The sequence below is a fragment of the Salvelinus fontinalis genome, chromosome 30 (assembly GCF_029448725.1).
Source record: "Salvelinus fontinalis isolate EN_2023a chromosome 30, ASM2944872v1, whole genome shotgun sequence".
Taxonomy (NCBI): domain Eukaryota; kingdom Metazoa; phylum Chordata; class Actinopteri; order Salmoniformes; family Salmonidae; genus Salvelinus; species Salvelinus fontinalis.
The window spans coordinates 29079700-29100360 of NC_074694.1; the positions used below are offsets into that span (position 1 = coordinate 29079700).

The following is a 20661-nucleotide window of genomic DNA, read 5'->3' on the forward strand; positions in this document are numbered from 1 at the left end:
GGTCTTAGCCACTTCCTCCTCCATACCTCCACCACCAGATGGCATCTTTTCAGTTTCTCAGTGGCTTATGCAACACCAGGGGTGTATTCACAAGGATCCAAACAAAACTTTTGGTGCGAAAGGTTGTCTGAGTAAACCGTTGCTATTGCAAAAGGTTGGACTGATGATTACACCCCTGGCATGGCCAAGAAAAAGGAGTCCAGTTTATCCAATGGCTAAGTTGAGAACTTTCTCCTAAAGCTATTGGTGTGTTCCTTTCTCTGGGTGGTTAACTGTCCTGTCTAATATTTACACCGGCAGGTACTTCAGTCCAAAAACACCACTGTTTTCAATGCTTTATTTATATATACAGGACATACAACAATGTAGAAACTAAGTCTAGATCATTCTCAGTTAAGAATTTCCCCTGCACCAGTTGTAAACATTTTCTTGGTTGTAGCCTAAGAAAGGAATTGTGCTAGTGTTTAGGGTGCCCCACCCAATCCAGTCGGTTTCCCTTACATCGTTCACTGTTTGGTTTAATCAAAATGTACATAGTTTATCTGAATCAAATTCTTGATTTGTCTGTTCTCAATCATCTACTTCCCAACATGTTTGAGCACTGATCTATAGTCAAAGGACTGGAAGAATTACAATCACACGAAGGTCTTGTCTCCAGATTTTGCAAACCAATAAATGAAGCTGTCAATTTGAACAAGGTTCTCACCTCAATGCACAAAACCAACTTTCAAATATAACACATCCAGACTACCTTCAAGGTAATTCTAAAGATAAATTCCGAAACGAGCTGAAAGCACTGCAATCACTTATTTTCCTCTAGTTACATCAGCAGGAATTAGGAAAGTGACAAGCAGGCTTGATGGACCAAAGGGGGAAAAAACTCAGGAGACAGAAACCCTGAAAGGAGGCTTGAATTTCAGTATATGATATAGTAGTAGTTAACATGGTATTGCCCTGACTGGGCACTGCGCTGAAGGTCCTTGTTGAAACAGGCCCAGATCAAGCCACATTGATTTTTGACAAAAGGAATTTAAAAACGACAACATTTATCAAAAGGAATGAGAACTGCAACATACAAACATCCCCATAGTTCTGACGTAGCCAGAACTAGGGACGTAGGAGGTAACTACAATGTATTGTACTCATTGCAGACAGAGCACAGAATCGGTCACCTTTTTACATTGTGTGGCAACTGTCCACATATGATCAAGGTCCCAGAGAACTTGGAAAAACCACTTTCCATAGTAGTAAACAGGAGAAAGGTTGGAGTTTTACATTTGGTTAAGAACACAATTGCAGAAAACTTGTAAATTGCACAGTAATGTCATAGATAAGTCAACAGGTTTTTGTATGGAGTTATTTGAAAATAAGGAAAAAGTCCAGAAAATAAAGCTAACTTTAAGCATTTCTTTATAACACAGAAGCTGAAGAAAGAACTTTCCTGGAATTGACAATGATCCAAGACCATTGAACAATAGACAAGACAGAGACTGAAATATTACCAAGCATTGTGTACAGTTTGAAGCAAGTGTTAACATGTACAGGAATAGACTTCTTAAAACCACTACCAAGCAGTATTAGTGCCCGGATTAATTTTAGTTATTGTATTATATTTTAATTAACCTTTGACATTAACGGGAGACTTGGAAGCAAACTTGTGAAACCAGAACTGCTTCTGGACAAGCCATGCTAGTTTAGACTAAAATCTCCCCAAAATAAAAGCCCTTTTCAGTTTACTAAAATGTCACCCACCCTTATCCCCTTTCCCAATCTCTTTACCAGCAAATGTTGTACAAAACATGATCAGAATACACATTCTCATTGTAGTGTATTGAAAGAAGCACTCCAAGTTAAAACAAAGTTAAATAAATGGCTGAAGAATAGCAACATTTACCTGGATCTAACTCTGCAAATAGCACTGCTGGGTGATTTGAAAAGTCAATCAATCCATCAATAATATAATACTTTTAGCAAAAAAATGTATCTTTAATTTACAAGCTGTAGAAACTATGAGAATAGAAAGGTTCAGAAACATCACAGAAAAATATATGGCAAATAGAAATCGAAACTGGATGGTGTTCAGAGATAGATGGGAGGGGTCGAGTGGAGCTGAAGGATGGGACTAAAAACAAACAAAAGATAACTATTGTAAAATATACTGTGTCCGTAAAATGTATATAGGTTCAGAACTTTTGTGAAACAGCACAGTTAAAAATATGGTAAAATGAAATTAAAACTGGATGGTCTTCAGAGATGGGAGGGGTTGAGTGGAACTGAAGGATGGGACTAAAAACAAACAAAAGATAACTATTGTAAAATACACTATGTCCATCAAAGGCCCAAGTGTTGTTGTCCATTAGTTTACTCAAATTAGGGGAGTGGTGGTAGGGTTAAGGGAAAATAATAAAGGAAAATATATATTTACAAAACAAATATATGGGGGATTAGAAATGATGCATATTGATGGAAGCTACAATCTATCTGCAATGTTAAAGCTGATCTACCCCCCCTAATTAAAAAAAATTAAAAGTCAAATAAAAACAATAAGCAGGGGTCACTAATACAATTCCACAGTATCTACATGGCAACATCATTCACTCTCTTCCACACTCCATCTTCTGATCCATCTATCCATTGTATTTGATTCAACTACTTCACCCACGCCACAAATACAGTGGGGCAAAAAAGTATTTAGTCAGCCACCAATTGTGCAAGTTCTCCCACTTAAACGATGAGAGAGGCCTGTAATTTTCATCAGAGGTACACTTCAACTATGACAGACAAAATGAGGGGGGAAAAAAACAAAAAATCACATTGTAGGATTTTTTATGAATTTATTTGCAAATTATGGTGGAAAATAAGTATTTGGTCACCTACAAACAAGTAAGATTTCTGGCTCTCACAGACCTGTAACTTCTTCTTTAAGAGGCTCCTTTGTCCTCCACTCATTACCTGTATTAATGGCACCTGTTTGAACTTGTTATCAGTATAAAAAGACACCTGTCCACAACCTCAAACAGTCACACTACAAACTCCACTATGGCCAAGACCAAAGAGCTGTCAAAGGACACCAGAAACAAAATTGTAGACGTGCACCAGGCTGGGAAGACTGAATCTGCAATAGGTAAGCAGCATGGTTTGAAGAAATCAACTGTGGGAGCAATTATTAGGAAATGGAAGACATACAAGACCACTGATAATCTCCCTCGATCTGGGGCTCCACGCAAGATCTCACCCTGTGGGGTCAAAATGATCACAAGAACGGTGAGCAAAAATCCCAGAACCACACGGGGGGACCTAGTGAATGACCTGCAGAGAGCTGGGACCAAAGCAACAAAGCCTACCATCAGTAACACACTACGTCGCCAGGGACTCAAATCCTGCAGTGCCAGACGTGTCCCCCTGCTTAAGCCAGTACATGTCCAGGCCCGTCTGAAGTTTGCTAGAGAGCATTTGGATGATCCAGAAGAAGATTGGGAGAATGTCATATTGTCAGATGAAACCAAAATATAACTTTTTGGTAAAAACTCAACTCGTCGTGTTTGGAGGACAAAGAATGCTGAGTTGCATCCAAAGAACACCATACCTACTGTGAAGCATGGGGGTGGAAACATCATGCTTTGGGGCTGTTTTTCTGCAAAGGGACCAGGACGACTGATCCGCGTAAAGGAAAGAATGAATGGGGCCATGTATCGTGAGATTTTGAGTAAAAAAAATAAAAAAAACATAAATCTTTGGAGGGAGTTGAAAGTCCGTGTTGCCCAGCAACAGCCCCAAAACATCACTGCTCTAGAGGATATCTGCATGGAGGAATGGGCCAAAATACCAGCAACAGTGTGTGAAAACCTTGTGAAGACTTACAGAAAACGTTTGACCTCTGTCATTGCCAACAAAGGGTATATAACAAAGTATTGAGATAAACTTTTGTTATTGACCAAATACCTATTTTCCACCATAATTTGCAAATAAATTCATAAAAAATCCTACAATGTGATTTTCTGGATTTTTTTCTCTCTCATTTTGTCTGTCATAGTTGAAGTGTACCTATGATGAAAATTACAGGCCTCTCTCATCTTTTTAAGTGGGAGAAATTGCACAATTGGTGGCTGACTAAATACTTTTTTGCCCCACTGTAAATCAACAATAGTCTACTGGTCTTCCAGCAATGCACTTGAAAGAGAAGAGAAAAAGTAGATTATTTACCAGGAAAGGAAGACGGGGAGTTAACATGAGGTGATGAGGGAAAGTTAATGTTTCATTACCACATTATTCATCAATTTTACCCATCAAACTTGTGTTATACAGGGAGTATTGTGTTATAAAGGAGCGAATCACAAGGTCATGTCTCACTGGTTATTTTGTATTTGAAAATTTTGTAGTGTATTCATTGCAATAATATGCCTGCCTTTCTCCACCTCAACGTGATGTCATGGTTTCCTTATCTGTCTCACTGAGGAGCTCATACTTACCGCAAATCACTGTCTCTCATTGTTTCGTATGCAGCTAATGCGAGTAGTGCAACAGTGGGTATTTACAATTGATTTATGACAAAGGATGTTGCTACTTAGTGATCTGACCAAAATGAAGTGACTAGCTGATGCAATCTGTGTGCAACGGCCGGCAGTTGTCTGTGTTTGGTCCCTTACAGTTCTCCGAATTTGGCCACGTAGCGGGCCACAACATTCTTGCTGCGGGCAAAGTCATTCCGTAGCTCGCCCACTTCCTGTCGTAGTGCCGTGTTCTCACGCTCCAGGAAAGCCGCCCGCACCGTGATCTGGTTCTCCTTGAGGCGGCGCGCGTCCCGGGAACGCTTCGCCGCCACGTTGTTCTTCTTCCTCCTCTGCCAGTACTTCTCATCCTTGTGAGGAGGAGGGGGACAGAGAAAGAGCAGAGAGAACAAGGTTGTTATTGAAAGCGACCTTGAAGATGAGAGCATGCTTTCAATTCAATGTCACTGCAGTGTTATTGAAAGCATCCAATGTCGCTGCTAAGTTATTGAAAGCTTTGTTAAAAAGCAAAAGCTAGTTGTCCCCTCACTGGCGCTAGGTAATTTAAAAAGACCTTCAGAATGACTGAATGCTCTTTGACAGTGGTCACCAACGTTTGAGTCAAGATCACTTTCGCAGTCAAATCAAATTTTAATGGTCACATACACATATTTAGTAGATGTTGCGGGTGTAGCAAAATGCTTGTTCCTAGCTCCAACAGTGTAGTAGTATCTAACAATGCACAACAATACACAAATCTAAAAGTAAAACAATGGAATTAAGAAATATATAAATATTAAGACGAGCAATGTCGGAGTGGCATTGACTAAAATACAGGAGAATAGAATACAGTTTTTACAGATGAAATTAGTAAACATTAAAGTGACTACTGTTACATAATTAAAGTGGCCAGTCATTCCATGTCTATGTCTATAGGGCAGCAGCCTGTAAGATGCAGGGTTGAGTAGTCGGGTGGTAGCCAGCTAGTGATGGCTATTTAACAGTCTGATTTTAGTTTAGTTTATTAATTCGACCATTTAAAAAAACAAGCACACATAAAACTTAAAAGCCATACATGCACATGAATAAACTCATCGAGGATAACACACAAAGTCTGGGACTTATTTCCATTGTGGTCCTCTTGAGACAAGATGGCTATACAAGACCAAACACAGTATGGTAGTGAAATCATAAAACAAAAACATAGAAGAACATCTATCTCATCATTCCAGTTACATCATAGGGGTTATTCATATGGGCACAGAAGACATCAAACATATTTTTACTTTATTTTTAAAGCTGTCCAGAGAGGACGTTGTTTTTATAGGCAGAGGCAACTCATTCTATTCTGAGGCTCCAGTATACAAGAAAATACCTTTCCCAGGATTACTCCTGAACCTGTATAAGCACACATCAGCAACACCTGATCTGGTGCTGTGATTGTGTGCATCCCTAACACGAGGAAAATAATCACTTAGATATCTGGGCGCAGGACCGTAAACCAAACCTAGTCTAATCTGGGACACCCTAGCCTCAACAGGCAGCCAGTTTAGTTCCTGAAAGCAGCTGCTGCCTATGTGAGTACGTGGACTCACCTGCATTACTACCCTGATCAGCTTATTCTGGGCTATCGGGAGCTTGTGGGAGCTGAATCAGAATTAGTTAGGTAACATAGATAAATAAGATGTTTGATTTACATAATATGCTAATGTGAGATACTTGTCATTAGAATGTCTCCTTTTGGACTATACTGTTGGCAGTTAAACTTTTCCCTTCTCAGCTAGGGAAAAGTCACTTGGGGCCCAGAGAGGGGAGAGGTCAGGCTTGTCTTCATATGTGAATGTATCTGTTAAACCATGTGAAGGGATGATTAAGTGGGAACCAATTATCTCTTGGCTCCACAATGTCTGTGCGCAAGTCACTCCCCTCAGTGAGCTTGTCCATGAGTGGGGTGTTCTTGAGATGGGCGTATCTAAAGTTGACAATTGATATATGCCATTGGATGAGTTGATGTTTTGGTACTATGAAGTACCAGGAACGAGATTAGAACCTCGTCTTAGAGACCAAACTGAATGATAATTTATAGCTAATGCTATCTGGCTATGGGATTCTCCTCTCTCAAGTAAAAGTCTTTATTTGTGAACTGTTCCTAAGATCTGTTGTTCGTCATGTAAGTTGAGAGGGGTGTATCTTGGCTATAAAAGATACTGGTATTCTTTTATAGGCACTCTCAGAATTCATTATCGACACTGAATTGATCTGAGAGTCAAAGGGCTATGATGAAGCTCGTATAATTAAAGTTGAAGTTTAAGTATAACTCTGACTGGTGTGTGGTTTATAATTCTCCTCATTTAGTAATACAGGAAATTACCACGACAAGCTTCCCCTTCATAAGTTTAGATAAGCTCCCAAACCAGGAAGTACTAGCATAGTCAAAATGGCATTGAATGAGGGCAGTAGCTAGCACTTTCATGGAGTCCTTATCAAGCAGCTTGGACTTCCTATCCAAAAATTTTGTCCTGGCATTAACCTTCCCTAGCACCTTATTGGCTATGCTCACACCTCCCATGCTTCCATCAAGGATACATCCCAAGTAGCTAACAGAGGTTTTAGTAGTCAGCACCTCACCCCCTAACTCCACTCTGATTTCAGACAACCTACACAATTTAGGTCTGGATCTAAAAATAATTGCTTCAGTTTTCACTAAGTGCAGAGATAGCTTATTATCTACAAGACATTTGCTAATGTTAGTAAGCTCTGTGCTAAGTATGCTCTCCAACATAGTTTTACTTTGTGAGACACCGGAAGTGTAGAGTCATCCGCATAAAGAAAAAGACAGCAAGAACAAGCATCTTTCATATCGTTAATATACAATAAAAACAGCAGAGGCCCAAGCAAGCTCCCCTGCGGAACGCCACAACTCATTGGTTTTGCCTGAGACAGTGAACCATTAACCTCTACTACTTGCTCCCTCCCTGATAAATAGGACTTTACCCAGCCTAGAGGGATACTGCTTAACCCCAGTGCCTCCAGTTTGGAAATTAGGAGACAGTATCAAAGGCCTTCTGTAGGTCAAGCAGTAGCATTCCACACAGATTTCCCTCATCAATCTCTTTCCTGATGAAGTCCGTCAAGTAAAGTAGACATGAATCAGTGGAGTATGTTTTCGAAAAACCCGACTGAAAATCATACATTAGACCCTGTTTGTTAACATATTCATACATTTGCTCATGTACAATTCTCTCCAGGATCTTTGCTGTTACACAGAGGATAGATACAGGCCTATAATTCCCAGGGTCAGACTTTATCCCCTTCTTATACAGAGGTATAACTTTAGCTTGTTTCATGTCCCTGGGAAAGGTGCCTTGTTCAAGAGAGAGATTAACGATATGTGTAATACAAGGGCCAATTTGCTCAACAGAATCTATTAGAAACCTTGCAGGAATATTATCCAGGCCTGTCGCTTTGGAACATTTAAGCTCTGTCAGCATACTGACTATTTTGGCTGTCTTTGCAAAAGAAAACAGTTTGGCTGAACCCCTAACTTTACATAATACTTCTTGACTTGGTTGCTTCCATAAAAAACAGAACTGGTGGGCAGCTTGCTAACCAGCTTGCTGGCAACAAGAAAAAAAAGTTGAATTCATTGGCAACCTCTGCTTTTTCATATACCATCTCCCCTTTGATGTTCAGTTTGTTTTTGGTAGTACTACTACAGCCTAGTTCCTTAAATGATTTCCAAAGCTTTTTAGGGTAAAAATTTTTTTCAATGCTTTACTCAGTAAAGTTACCCCTCTTAGCTTCATCCATGCTGCTCTGTGCTTCATTTCTGTGACGTTTATATAGGACAAAATCATGCGGCTCTTGAGAGTTGTTCAATTTCTTAAAGGCCTTATTCCTTGCTTGGATAGATTCTAGAATCTCATGATTAAACCAAGGGCTAGATCTCTGCTTTACCCTGACCCGTCCAATGGGAGTATATTTTAGATTTATCAGACACCAATATTAAGTCAATTGTACTGTTTCACATATCCTGGTGGGATGTTTAATCATTTGGGTCAGAGAAAGTGACATACAAAAGTGCATAAATACACTGTGGGTTGGGCTATTATTCTTGCAGACATCAGTATTGAAATCCCCTAACAAAATGATTTCCTTCAAAATGGAATCATTACAGTTTGACAACACAATTTTAAGACCTTCATAGAATGCATTCTGCTTGTGCGGGCTATAACACACACCCAACAAAATCGTCTTGGTTTTGGGAAGGCAGATATCCAGCCAGACAATCTCTAGATCAGCGGTTAAATCCGATCTGATGTTAAAAGCAATGTCTGATCTTACAAACTGTAACGACTCCCACCGAAGGTGGCTCCCCTTCCTGGTCGGGTGGCGCTCGGCGGTCGTCGTCACCGGCCTACTAGCTGCTCCTGCCTTTCCTCCCCCTCCCTTTTTGTTGAGTAGGTGCACCTGTTTGTGATTTGTGGGGCTTTATTACCCAGCAGCCCGGCCTGCTGGGTGTGCGGGATTGTTGTGTGTACACTCTGTACATTCTTGTTGTGTCTGGGTATCGTGTTGGTTGGTATTGTCCGTGGTTCTCACTCTGTTTGGGGTGAAGCATTTGTTTTTTGAGTAGCGTCGTGTTTGCACCCGTGTGGGTAATTAAATTTTGAACGCTACTCTGAACTCTCTGTCTCCTGCGTTTGACTCCTGTTCATCCACTACACCTCGGGCATTACACAAACGCACATATTCCCCCACCGTTCTGATTTCGATCCTTCCTGACAACAGAGTAATTACCTATCTCAATTTCTGAGTCACAAACAGATGAATCCAACCATGGCTCAGTAAAACATAAGACACCTCTGATTTGCAAACCAACAGGCGTATCTCATCGATCTTCGGTAGGACGCTTCAGACGTTTAAGTGCACAAAATGTAAGCCCTTCTTCCCAAAGGCCTCATTGAATTCCCGATCCACTTGTAACTCGCCTCCCACTGCGCTGCCATCTTCCCACTGCCCTGCCTCCGGTGGCCTCTGTCGCCATGGAGCACCCCTCCCCAGGTGCCATCCATCGTCCTCACCACCGTGTCCACCGTCACTCGCCTCTGGTTGCCTCCGCTCCACTGTGGACCCCCCCTCCTCCGGTGCACTCTCCTCCCTCGGTAAGTCCTCTGGTCCCACTCCACCTTCAATGCTCACACACCCCGTGGGTACAGCACACCGACAGCAACGGTAAGCTTCGTTGACCCCTTGCCCAAACCTAGAAACGCTGCATTTTAAATGAATCCACTGCGCGCATTCCAAACATACCAAAGCTTTGCCGTTACTCTATATCCACCGTTCGCAAGAGTAGCATGGATGCATAGGCCGTTTGATGGGGTTCGTGATAAAGTGAGGTCCAGGGCATTGATGGATATCACCCAATAAGAGAAGGCATCGAGTTATTATAAGATCTCCACCATTAATTTGTGATTTCAGACTGGATTTCAATAATCGTTTTGGTGTGTGCCAAGGTGCTATGAAAGTTTGGTATATAACATTCCTTCCAAATTCGAAGTGCTGGATGCCATCAAAAGTGTTTGCATGACTGAGAAGTTGCTGAGAATTTACTATTCTTTCATCTAAATAGCAGATGCAATTATTTCCAGTAACATTTAAAACAAACAAAGTAAAAGTGCTGCCACCATGCCGAACTTGCCGGTCGCCATCTTGTTTATGAGTCACTTGAGATAGAAGCTGTTTTTCAGTCTTTCGGTCCCAGCTATGATGCACCTGTACTGACCTCGCCTTCTGGATGATAGCAGTGTGAAAAGGCCGTGGCTTGGGTGGTTTGATTATCTTTTTGGCCTTCCTGTGACATCGGGTGCTGTAAGTGTCCTGGAAAGCAGGCAGTGTGCCCCTGGTAATGTGTTGGGCAGACCGTACCACCCTCTGGAGAGCCTTGTGGTTGCGGGCAGTGCAGTTGCTGTACCAGGCGGTGATACAGCCCAACAGGATGCTCTCAATTATGCATCTGTAAAAGTTTGAGGGTCTTTGGGGCAAAGACAAATTTCTTCAGCCTTCTATTGCACCGCTGTCACCACACTGTCTGTGTGGGTGGACCATTTCAGATTGTCAGTGATGTATACGCCGAGGAACGTGAAGCTTTCCACCTTCTCCACTGCGGTCCCGTCGATGTGGATTGGGGTGTGCTCCCTAGGCCCAAATCCCCGTCATTCGCATGAAGACGAGACAGAGATATCAGGGACGTAGGTCAGTGTGCCTTATAAGTATCTGACGGTGAGTGAGTAATCCCCCTCTACCATCAGTCCTACTAGCCAACGTGCAATCAAGACTATCCTACCAGCGGGACATTACAAACTGTAATATCTTGTGTTTCACCAAGTCGTGGCTGAACGACAACATGAATAACATACTGCTGCCTGAGTTTTCGGTCCATTGGCAAGATAGAACAGCTGCCTCCGGTAAGACAAGGGGTGGCGGTCTTTGTCTACATGTAAATAACAGCTGTGCACAAAATCTAATAATAAGGAAGTCTCAAGGTTTTGTTCGCCTGAGGTAGTGGATCTCATGATAAGCTATAGACCACACTATTTACCAAGAGAGTTTATCTATGTTTTTCGTAGCTGTCTATTTACCACCACAAACCGATGCTGACACTAAGACGGCACGCAACAAGCTGCATAAGACCATAAGCAAACAAGAAAACGCTCATCCAGAGGCAGCGCTCCTAGTGGTCAGGGACTTTAACGCAGGGAAACTTAAATCTGTTTTACCTCATTTCTACCAGCATGTTAAATGTGCAACCAGAAGAAAAAAAAGAAAGAAAAAAAACTCTAGACTACCTTTACTCCACACACAGAGACGCGTACAAAGCTCTCCCACTCCCTCCATTTGGCAAATCTGACCATAACTCTATCCTCCTGACTCCCGCTTACATGCAAAAACTAAAGCAGGTAGTACCAGTGACTCGCTCAATAAGGTAGTGGTCAGATGACACAGATGCTAAGCTACAGGACTGTTTTGCTAGCACAGACTGGACTATGTTCCAGGATTTTTCCGATGGCATTGAGGAATACACCACATCAGTCACTGGCTTCATCAATAAGTACATCGATGGCGTCATCCCCACAGTGACAGTACGTGCCCCAACCAGAAGCCATGGATTACAGGCAACATCCGCACTGAGCTAATGGGTAGAGCTGCCGCTTTCAAGGTGCGGGACACTAATCCGGACGCTTATAAGAAATCCCACTTTGAAAGGCTTGTCATGGCTCACATCAACACCATTGTCCCAGAAACTTGTACAAAATGAACACATACGTGAGAATGCTATTCACTGACTACAGCTCAGCATTCAACACCATAGTGCCCTCAAAGCTCATCACTAAGCTAAGGACCCTGGGACTAAACACCTCCCTCTGCAACTGGATCCTGGACTTCCTGACAGGCCGCCCCCAGGTGGTAAGGTAGTTGACAACACATCCTCCACGCTAATCCTTAACACGGGGGCACCTCAGGGGTGCGTGCTCAGTCCCCTACTGTACTCCCTGTTCACTCATGACTGCATGGCCAAGCACGACTCCAACACCATCATTAAGTTTGCCGACAACACAACAGTGGTAGGCCGATCACCGGCAACGATGAGACAGCCTATAGGGAGGTCAGAGACCTGGCAGTGTGGTGCCAGGATAACAACCTCTCCCTCAACGTGATCAAGACAAAGGAGATGATTGTGGACTACAGAATAAGTAGGACCGAGCACATCCCCCATTCTTATCGACGGGGCTGTAGTGGAGCAGATTGAGAGCTTCAAGTTCCTTGGTGTTCACATCACCAACAAACTATCATGTTCCAAACACACCAAGACCGTCGTGAAGAGGGCACGACAATACCTATTTCCCCCCAGGAGACTGAAAAGACTTGGCATGGGTCTTCAGATTCTCAAATATTTCTACAGCTGCACCATTGAGAGCATCCTGACTGGTTGCATCACCGCCTGGTATGGCAACTGCTTGGCCTCCGACCGCAAGGCACTACAAAGGGTAGTGTGTACGGCCCAGTACATCACCGGGGCCAGGCTTCCTGTCATCCAGGACCTCTATATTAGGTGGTGTCAGAAGAAGGTAGAAAATATTGCCAAAGACTCCAGCCGCCCTAGTCATAGGCTGTTCTCCCTGATATCGCACAGCAAGTGGTACCGGAGCGCCAACTCTAGGTCCAAAAGGCTTCTTAACAGCTTCTACCCCCAAGCCATAAGACTCCTGAACAGCTAATCAAATGGCTACCCGGACTATTTGCATTGTCCACTTTTTTAAATTAAAACTGCATTGTTGGTTAAGGGCTTGTAAGTAAGCATTTCACTGTAAGGTTGTATTCGGCGAATGTGACAAATAAATTGTGATTTATAGTCCACGATCAGCTCCTTCATTTTTGTTGACGTTGAGGGAGAGGTTATTTTCCTGGCACCACTCCACCACGGCCGTCACCTCCTCCCTGTAGACTGTCTCGTCATTGTTGGTAATCAGGCCTACTACTGTTGTGTCGTCTGCAAACTTGATGATTGTGGTGGAGGCGTGCATGGCCACGCAGTCATTGGTGAACAGGGAGTACAGGAGGGTGCTGAGCAAGCACCCTTGTGGGGCCCGTGTTGAGGATCAGCGAAGTGGAGGTGCTGTTACCTACCCTTACCACCTGGGGGAGGCCCGTCAGGAAGTCCAGGACCCAGTTGCACAGGGCGGGGTTCAGACCCAGGGCTACAAGCGTAATGATGAGCTAGGAGGGTACTATGGTGTTGAAGGCTGAGCTATAGTCAAAAAGCAAGCAGAGATCAACTGCTCAGATTATAATTTTGTTGTTGTTGCATTTTTTACATTAACCTAATAAAAAACAGTTCTGTAGGAATGAGGTTTGTGCAGTAGGTAGGCCGAATACATTCTCACAGCACATTAGCTATATGCCTGGCAATATTGTTCTTCTCAGACCATATTATATACACTGAACAAAAATATAAAACGCAACATGTAGTGTGTTGGTCCAATGTTTAATGAGCTAAAATAAAAGATAACAGAAATGTTCAATACTCACAAAAAGCGTATTTCCCTAAAATGTTGTGCACAAATTAGTTTACATCCTCGTTAGGAGTATTTCTCCTTTGCCAAGTTAATCCATCCACCTGACAGGTGTGGCATATCAAGTAGCTGATTAAACAACATGATTACACAGGTGCACCTTGTGCCGGGGACAATAAAAGGCCACTCTAAAATGTCTAGTTTTGTCACACAACGCCACAGATGTCAATTTGAGAGCGCGTGCAATTGGCATGCTGACTGCAGGAATGTCCACCAGAGCTGTAGCCCGATAATTTCATGTTAATTTCTCTACTTATAAGCCACCTCCAATGTCATTTTAGAGAATTTGGCAGTACGTCCAACCGGCCTCACAACTGCAGACCACGTAAAACCACGCCAGCCCAGGAACTCCACATCCGGCTACTTCTTCTGAGACCAACCACCCGGGTAGCTCATGAAACTGAGGACTATTTCGGTCTGTAATAAAGTCCCTTTGTTTGAAAAAACTAATTCTGATTGGGTGGGCCTGGCTCCATAGTGGGTGGGCCTATGCTATCCCAGACCCATCCATGGCTGTGGGCCTGCCCAATCCATAGATTAGGGCCCAATTTATTTATTTCAATTGACTGATTTATATTTTTGTTCAGTATATTTTAACACTTGAGCTTTGATAACAAAATAGATCAGTTTGTGTAGCACTTGCAAGGCACAGCTGAGCATACATTTAAATAATTTGTACTTGCATCTGATGATCATGGTGTGTTCAAGACAACTGGGAACTCTGGGAAAAAAAAATATATATATATATATATTTTTAAATCATGAAGTCAGTGATCTTCAGGTCGGAGTGCTAGAAAGAGTCCCGAGTTTCCGACTTGGAATTCGGAGTTGGATGACCGTTCAAAAAGATTTTTCCCCAGCCGGATCTATTTCTTTTCCGGAGTTCCCATTTGTCTTGAACAGACTGAAGTCAGAGATGTCCAAGTTCTGAGTTTCCATTTGTTTTGAACAAGGCATTAGTCTCAGCGGAGGGAGAGAGAGAGCAGCAGAGGGTCCGCCTCTCTCGGTCCCTTTCCTCCGGTGAGACTGACCAGAGAGAGCGGACACAGTTTTCCACCTGATGGCGAAACTCGAGTCGCACCGCATCAGCATCTGCCTCATGCATGTTCCTATGACCAGAGAAAGTGAAATATTTCTCGATATTAAAATAGACACGGCAAGCTGCTAATAATTAAAACGCAGGGCTATCAATACACTTGGCTACTAATTCAAAGCAGCTGCAGCGCGAGCGGTAGTACGAAGAAGCGCATTTTATGTTGTGTAATAGTGTTGAATAAAAACAGTGTTGACAGTGCTGAATAAAAACTTAAACATGAACTCACTCATAAAAACAGCAGCTCTTTACAGCATCTCTCAGGTCATGGTTTTTAAAAGTTATGAAATCTCATGTAGGCTAGTATCAAACTTTGCTGGAAGCTGTAGGCACGGTGACCCTTGATTTAGCCACAGATCTCCCAACAGTGGAAACAACAACAAAAAGGAGCAAGCCTTATAATCATTGGCTTTTCCACAGGAATGTTTGGTGATCGACTAGGAATGCCTTGAAGATCGACCAGTCGCAGTTGGTGACCACTGTTCTATAAACTAACTGGTGGTACTATAAACCACAATTAAATAACTATTTTTTAAAACATCCTATTTCTCTTCTTGGAATTTGAAAAGAAAACGTATACAGCTACCTACCACACCCTTATCATCGTTTCCGACCTCCATGTCTCTGACTTACCTTAGAATCCTCAGGTACATACACCTTCTTGGCCTTCTTGATCATGGGCTGTGGTTTGAGTTCCTCCTCTGAGAACTTGTGTTTGCGTGGGTTGAACAGCTCTCCTCCAGGAACGCTGGACAGGACCAGGTCTGTAGGGTCCGGATCAAAGTTCACGTTCACCTCAATCTCCTCCGGGTCGATGGTTTCAGGGGTCAGCCTGTCCTTGTCTGTCACCACCTCTGTGAGGGAGATACAGGTGACCAAGCATTAGGTTAAGGTTTCATGTATACCATTTTGGTTTGTTGGGTTCTAACTTGAAATATACTTATTCCTGTCACTATATAAGAACATATGGATTTCCTTACATGTATGATAACTGTTTATATTCTGTGACAATGAAGGGTGAATAAGGAATGTGTATCGAAAGTTACTGAGGGAAGCAAAGGGCAAAAGTTAATCTCTGATAAGGCAAGCCAGCTGCGGAACTAAATAAGAGCGAGGAATTCGGCTTGAGGTCAAGTCAGCAGAAGTGAGAAGAAACCTCTGGAAGGGGGTCCAGAGGGGCCCACCACAACGACCCTCTTACAGTCCTATCTCACACACATACACTTCTACGCCCACAAAGGTTCTAGCATCAGGCAGGGCCATGACTACACCAGTAAGAGGAACCAATTAAGTTCCTGCCTAGCAACAGACATGTATTGGCTGTCTAGATGTGTAAGGAGTTGACCCCGCCTAGTAGGAGGTTCTAAAATATGTACTTCTGTCTTCATATCTTGTCTTTTCAGCTGTATGACCCAATGGGATGAATAAACTTGGCTTGAGCTTTTTCTAGTCGTCCGTTTGAGTCATTACTATTTGTTCAGAACCTGACAGGTTGATTAAATAAATGCTCCCAATGTAAATGGAACATTCTGTTCGGTGAGACTGCAAGTAATTTAATTCTTGTAGAAACATACATTTGGCTCTAACCTGTTTATATCCTGAACTGGAGAATATTAAAATAAATCCAGGCTTCTACATTCGATAAAGATGGCCTCATGTAGCCCAGCCCACGTCTATGTCAGCTCGTAATAAACACCACAGTTGTCTTGACCACTCAGCAGAACAACAGCTAGGATCTATTTTTACCACCATCTACAGCAGCACACACAACAGTACATACAGCCTTGAATGACATTCAAACAAACCAGCATGTGTTTCTTCGTACATGTGTCATGTGTGCCCTTGGTGCTCATACATGTCTGACTGTCTATGGCAGAACAACTTACTTGGTTTACTTTGATCTTAAACACATGAGTCACGCTTTGTATTAATTATGTATTATACCATGTAACTAATAGGGTAATTCTCTATGTAATAACACTAACAGACCATTAGGGCATAAGGCTCTAATGATTTCACAGGTGTAGCCTACCGGTGTTGCCTGTGATATCAGCACTGTTGAGGGTGATGGTGACCACCTCCTCTTCACACTGGTCTAGTTCCAGGACCGGCAGCAGGGAGATTGGGGCGTCTGGGGCTGTCGCGGTGCTGGTTGGCTTCTTTGTCTTCTTCTCTGCAATTTTCATGTCGAGAGCATTGTCCAGGGACGAGGTGGGGATGCCGTTCTCGATGAGGAACTCCTCCAGGTCCATGTACTCCAGGTGGAAGGTCTCCCTGTTGTACGGGATGGTCTTGTCCCAGATGGCGGGGGTCAGGGCGGCCGACGGACCCATCCCGCTCCCGCCTCCAAGGTCCACATTGTCCCCCGTAAAAAGCTTATCCTTGTCATTGTCTGTGGCATCAAAACAGAAGAGAGTAATCTTGTTATGTTCATACAAATATTTACACGTTAAGTTTGCTGAAAATAAACGCAGTTGACAGTGAGAGGATGTTTCTTTTTTTGCTAAGTTTAGAAGAATAGTGAAGACATCAAAACTATGAAATAACACATATGGAATCATCTAGTAACCAAAAAAAAAGTGTTCAACAAATCAATATATATTTTGAATTTGAGATTCTTCAGTAGCCACCCTTTGCCTTGATGACAGATTTGCACACTCTTGGCATTCTCTCAACCAGCTTCATGAGGTAGTCACCCGGAGTGCATTTCGATTAACAGGTGTGCCTTGTTTAAAGTTAATTTGTGGAATGTATTTTCTTCTTCTTTGAGCCAATCAGTTGTGTTGTGATAAGGTAGGGTTGGAATAAAGAAGATAGCCCTATTTGGTAAAAGACCAAGTCCATATTATGACAAGAACAGCTCAAATAAGCAAAGAGAAACGACAGTCCATCGTTACTTTAAGACATGAAGGTCAGTCAATACAGAACATTTCAAGAACTTTGAAAGTGTCTTCAAGTGCAATTGCAAAAACCATCAAGCGCTACGATGAAACTTGCTCTCATGAGGACCGACACAGGAAAGGAAGACCCATAGTTACCTCGCTGCAGAGGATAAGTTCATTAGAGTTACCAGCCTCAGAAAATCGGCAATTAACTGCACCTCAGATTGCAGTCCAAATAAATGCTTCACAGAGTTCAAGTAACAGACACAACATCTTGTCAACAACATCTCTCCTCCTGTTCAGAGGAGACTGTGTGAATCAGGTCTACACGAGCGGTGGAAATCTATCCTTTGGGCTAACGAGTCCAAATTTGAGATTTTTGGTTCCAACAGGCGTGTCTTTGTGAGGCGCAGAGTAGTTGAACAGATTGCTGCCCCATCCACTACTGTCTTTATGACACCTTCATAAATCCTTTATAAGGCCTACATGGATGCTTCAAAAATTTAAAAGCTATTGATTGGCCTACTATACAGTATAAAAGCTATTGTATCAGGTCCTCCTTACATCTGGCAAATGTGTCATCCCCTTTTTTCACTCTCTGGATGTTTGCTTCTGAATAATTTGTGAAGCATCTATGAAGGCCTTATAAAAAGGTCCATCCAAAGGGGTGGTATGGTATGAAGGAGACAAGAGTGTATCTATCTGTCACCATCAAGACGAGGGGATGGACCTCCAGGGAATTACTGGCGCTGCCAGCATGACCTTATATTTTGTCCTCCTCCCCTCGTGTGAGAGATACTAACTTAATTTCTATGTAAATGGACAATAAAGTATGACGTCGGTATACAAATACACAAACAACACAATATAAATACACATGCAGTACAGAAAACTGGAAAGTTAGTACACAAGTCACACATTTACATTTTCACCTATTCAAAGCCTCTGCGACCTACTTTCCGACCTTGTAATGGGCATGCATCTGTCCTATGTCCCACTGTTCAGCAGTCTGATGGCTGATGGAATGAAACTCGCCAGGCTTATATTATTGCTTAACAGTGGGGCCCTTAATCTCTTTCCTCAGGGCAGCAGCTCAAACATTGGGCAAGATTGTGTGTGGGTTCCTCTATGACGCACTTGGCTTTGATCACACTACGCAGCCAAGGGCACCAATGTGTGTACTTAAGTGTCTCCCACCGCCTTACAAACATTTGTGTGAATGTGGCTAATTATCAGCAATTGGTTTGGGAAGAGGATATCACAAGATTAGTGAGCTCTGTGTTTACAGTTCATATTATTAGACTACCAGCATTTCCTTACCAAGTGCATACCGGACAGCTCTTATGTGGACAGGTTGCGTCATTAGGTTTTAGGTGACAAGTCCTGTCCAGTGGTGTTTGGCTATTGGGAGTTGATGTCAGTGGTTCAAGTGTTGTGAATGCCCTGAGTAATTTGTATCCTGAGTGTGATCAGTACGTTTAGGAGTACCAGACACCACATGCATTTTGCAACTGTCCATGTTTCAATTGTCTCGTGAATTTAAGTGAAAAATCATATCTACTCTAATCTTGTTTTACAATCTGGTTAAGTGTTGCCAACATCTGCTTGGACTGTTTACATAAATCACATCCAATCCAATCTCACAAATGAGAGAACACAACCACATCCAGAACAGAACAAGTGAATAGAGCCCTCTAACGATGACAAACCTTAATCCTACTTCTCCCTACAACCCCCACACCACATGATGCTGGCATGTTGATTAAATCGGAGGTCAATCTTGTGATCAAATTGCCTAGGCTAACTAAACCGAGACGCTGTCAAAATGGCACCAGGGTTTTATTGAGGTTACGTAATATATAGGACATGCAGTGAGAAATTAGTCCAACATTTTGTATTTATAGTCGAAGAGTGTTCACAGACAGGACATTGTTTATGCTTGCAACAAATGTATCAAATACGTTTTATGGTTGGAACATAGGGTCGGTCGCGCGTGGTTTACTATAGCGCTGGGGAAACATTATTCGTTATCATTCAGACAGCGCAATTTATTGACAATTTTCACAAAGATATTACGATTATTTCGCTTCTTCTTACCGTTGTAATCAAATGTAGGAACAGTGAAGGGGTCCTCTAGCAGAGCTTTGAAAATCTCCGGAATCTCTGAAGACATCTTTTCTAAAAGTTTTTAAAGATCTCCTGGTCTGACTATCAATTAAAAACTGGAGCAGATATGAAATTGACAAGATTTATCAACGCTTCCAAATTCAACAGCAGAAAAAGTAGCCACATGTAAAACGAGAATTAAATTTTTACGAAATTGTAAACCTCGTTTTTATGACCACAAGGTTTGTATCCCGCCCCTTAACGTTTTTTCCCCATGATGCCTAGCTGATCTAGCCAATCACTGCTAGAAACCTACGGAAAGAGTCGTGATAGGTTTCTCCTGTTGTCCGACAAAATAGGGAAAGCCAATCGGAAGCGTTTACAGTATTACCTAAGAAACCAAAATACGTTGTTACGAAATAAATCTACGTGCTCAGCAACAAAATAAACGAATTAGTTGCCTCTTACCGTTTGTCTTTCCTAAATAGGTCACTGATCTATAGATATGTAAACGGTAAATTATATTGGCTATCGGATTGTTATCTGCACAGAAAATAGGATTATGCAGAGGATTATGGGGCATAGCATTTGTGTGTGTGTGTGTGGGGGGGGGGGGGCTTGCCTGTTTTGCATTAATACATGTCACATATCAGTTTGCAAACAATGTAAAAAATTATATATATATATCATTGAGTTAATAAAGCTACATACAAACATTGTCTCTTTTTTGTTTTCTTGAGTATGGTAGCTCCAAAATGCAGGTTTTTCAGCCAAATTTACTGCTTTCTGTGGTGGGGCAAGCCAGCAGAAAATACAGAGCGTTGCGCTGTGATTGGCTCAGTGTTCGGTCACTCATGGGGACAGTACATCACCCCCAAGGGGGGATATCAAAAATTCTAGCCCCTTGGGTGCCGCCATAGAGTTACATTACAAGTGCCCATCCAAGAAGGCTCAAGGTC

At 42.5% G+C, this 20661-nt stretch overlaps 1 protein-coding gene across 1 annotated transcript; it reads right to left on the minus strand.

Annotated features, from left to right (window-relative positions):
• Nucleotides 1-323: 323 nt before the first annotated feature.
• On the minus strand, nucleotides 324-19962 carry LOC129828979 (thyrotroph embryonic factor-like). The gene is made up of 5 exons (XM_055890338.1): nucleotides 19694-19962; nucleotides 16747-17106; nucleotides 15348-15568; nucleotides 4647-4858; nucleotides 324-4170 (listed from the first exon to the last, which is right to left on the minus strand). The coding sequence occupies exons 1-5, from the start codon at nucleotides 19767-19769 to the stop codon at nucleotides 4149-4151; spliced, it is 891 nt and encodes a 296-aa protein (XP_055746313.1). The 5' UTR covers nucleotides 19770-19962; the 3' UTR covers nucleotides 324-4148.
• Between the last annotated feature and the right edge of the window lie 699 nt (nucleotides 19963-20661).

Bases quoted from the DNA above. Each gene is read 5' to 3' on its own strand.
- LOC129828979 (XM_055890338.1), bottom strand. From the start codon at position 19,769: ATGTCTTCAGAGATTCCGGAGATTTTCAAAGCTCTGCTAGAGGACCCC. The intron at 17,107-19,693 runs GTAAGAAGAAGC...TTGATGCCACAG, and splicing joins TCCTACATTTGATTACAACG to ACAATGACAAGGATAAGCTT. The intron at 4,859-15,347 runs GTAAGTCAGAGA...CCTCCTCACAAG, and splicing joins ATGTACCTGAGGATTCTAAG to GATGAGAAGTACTGGCAGAG.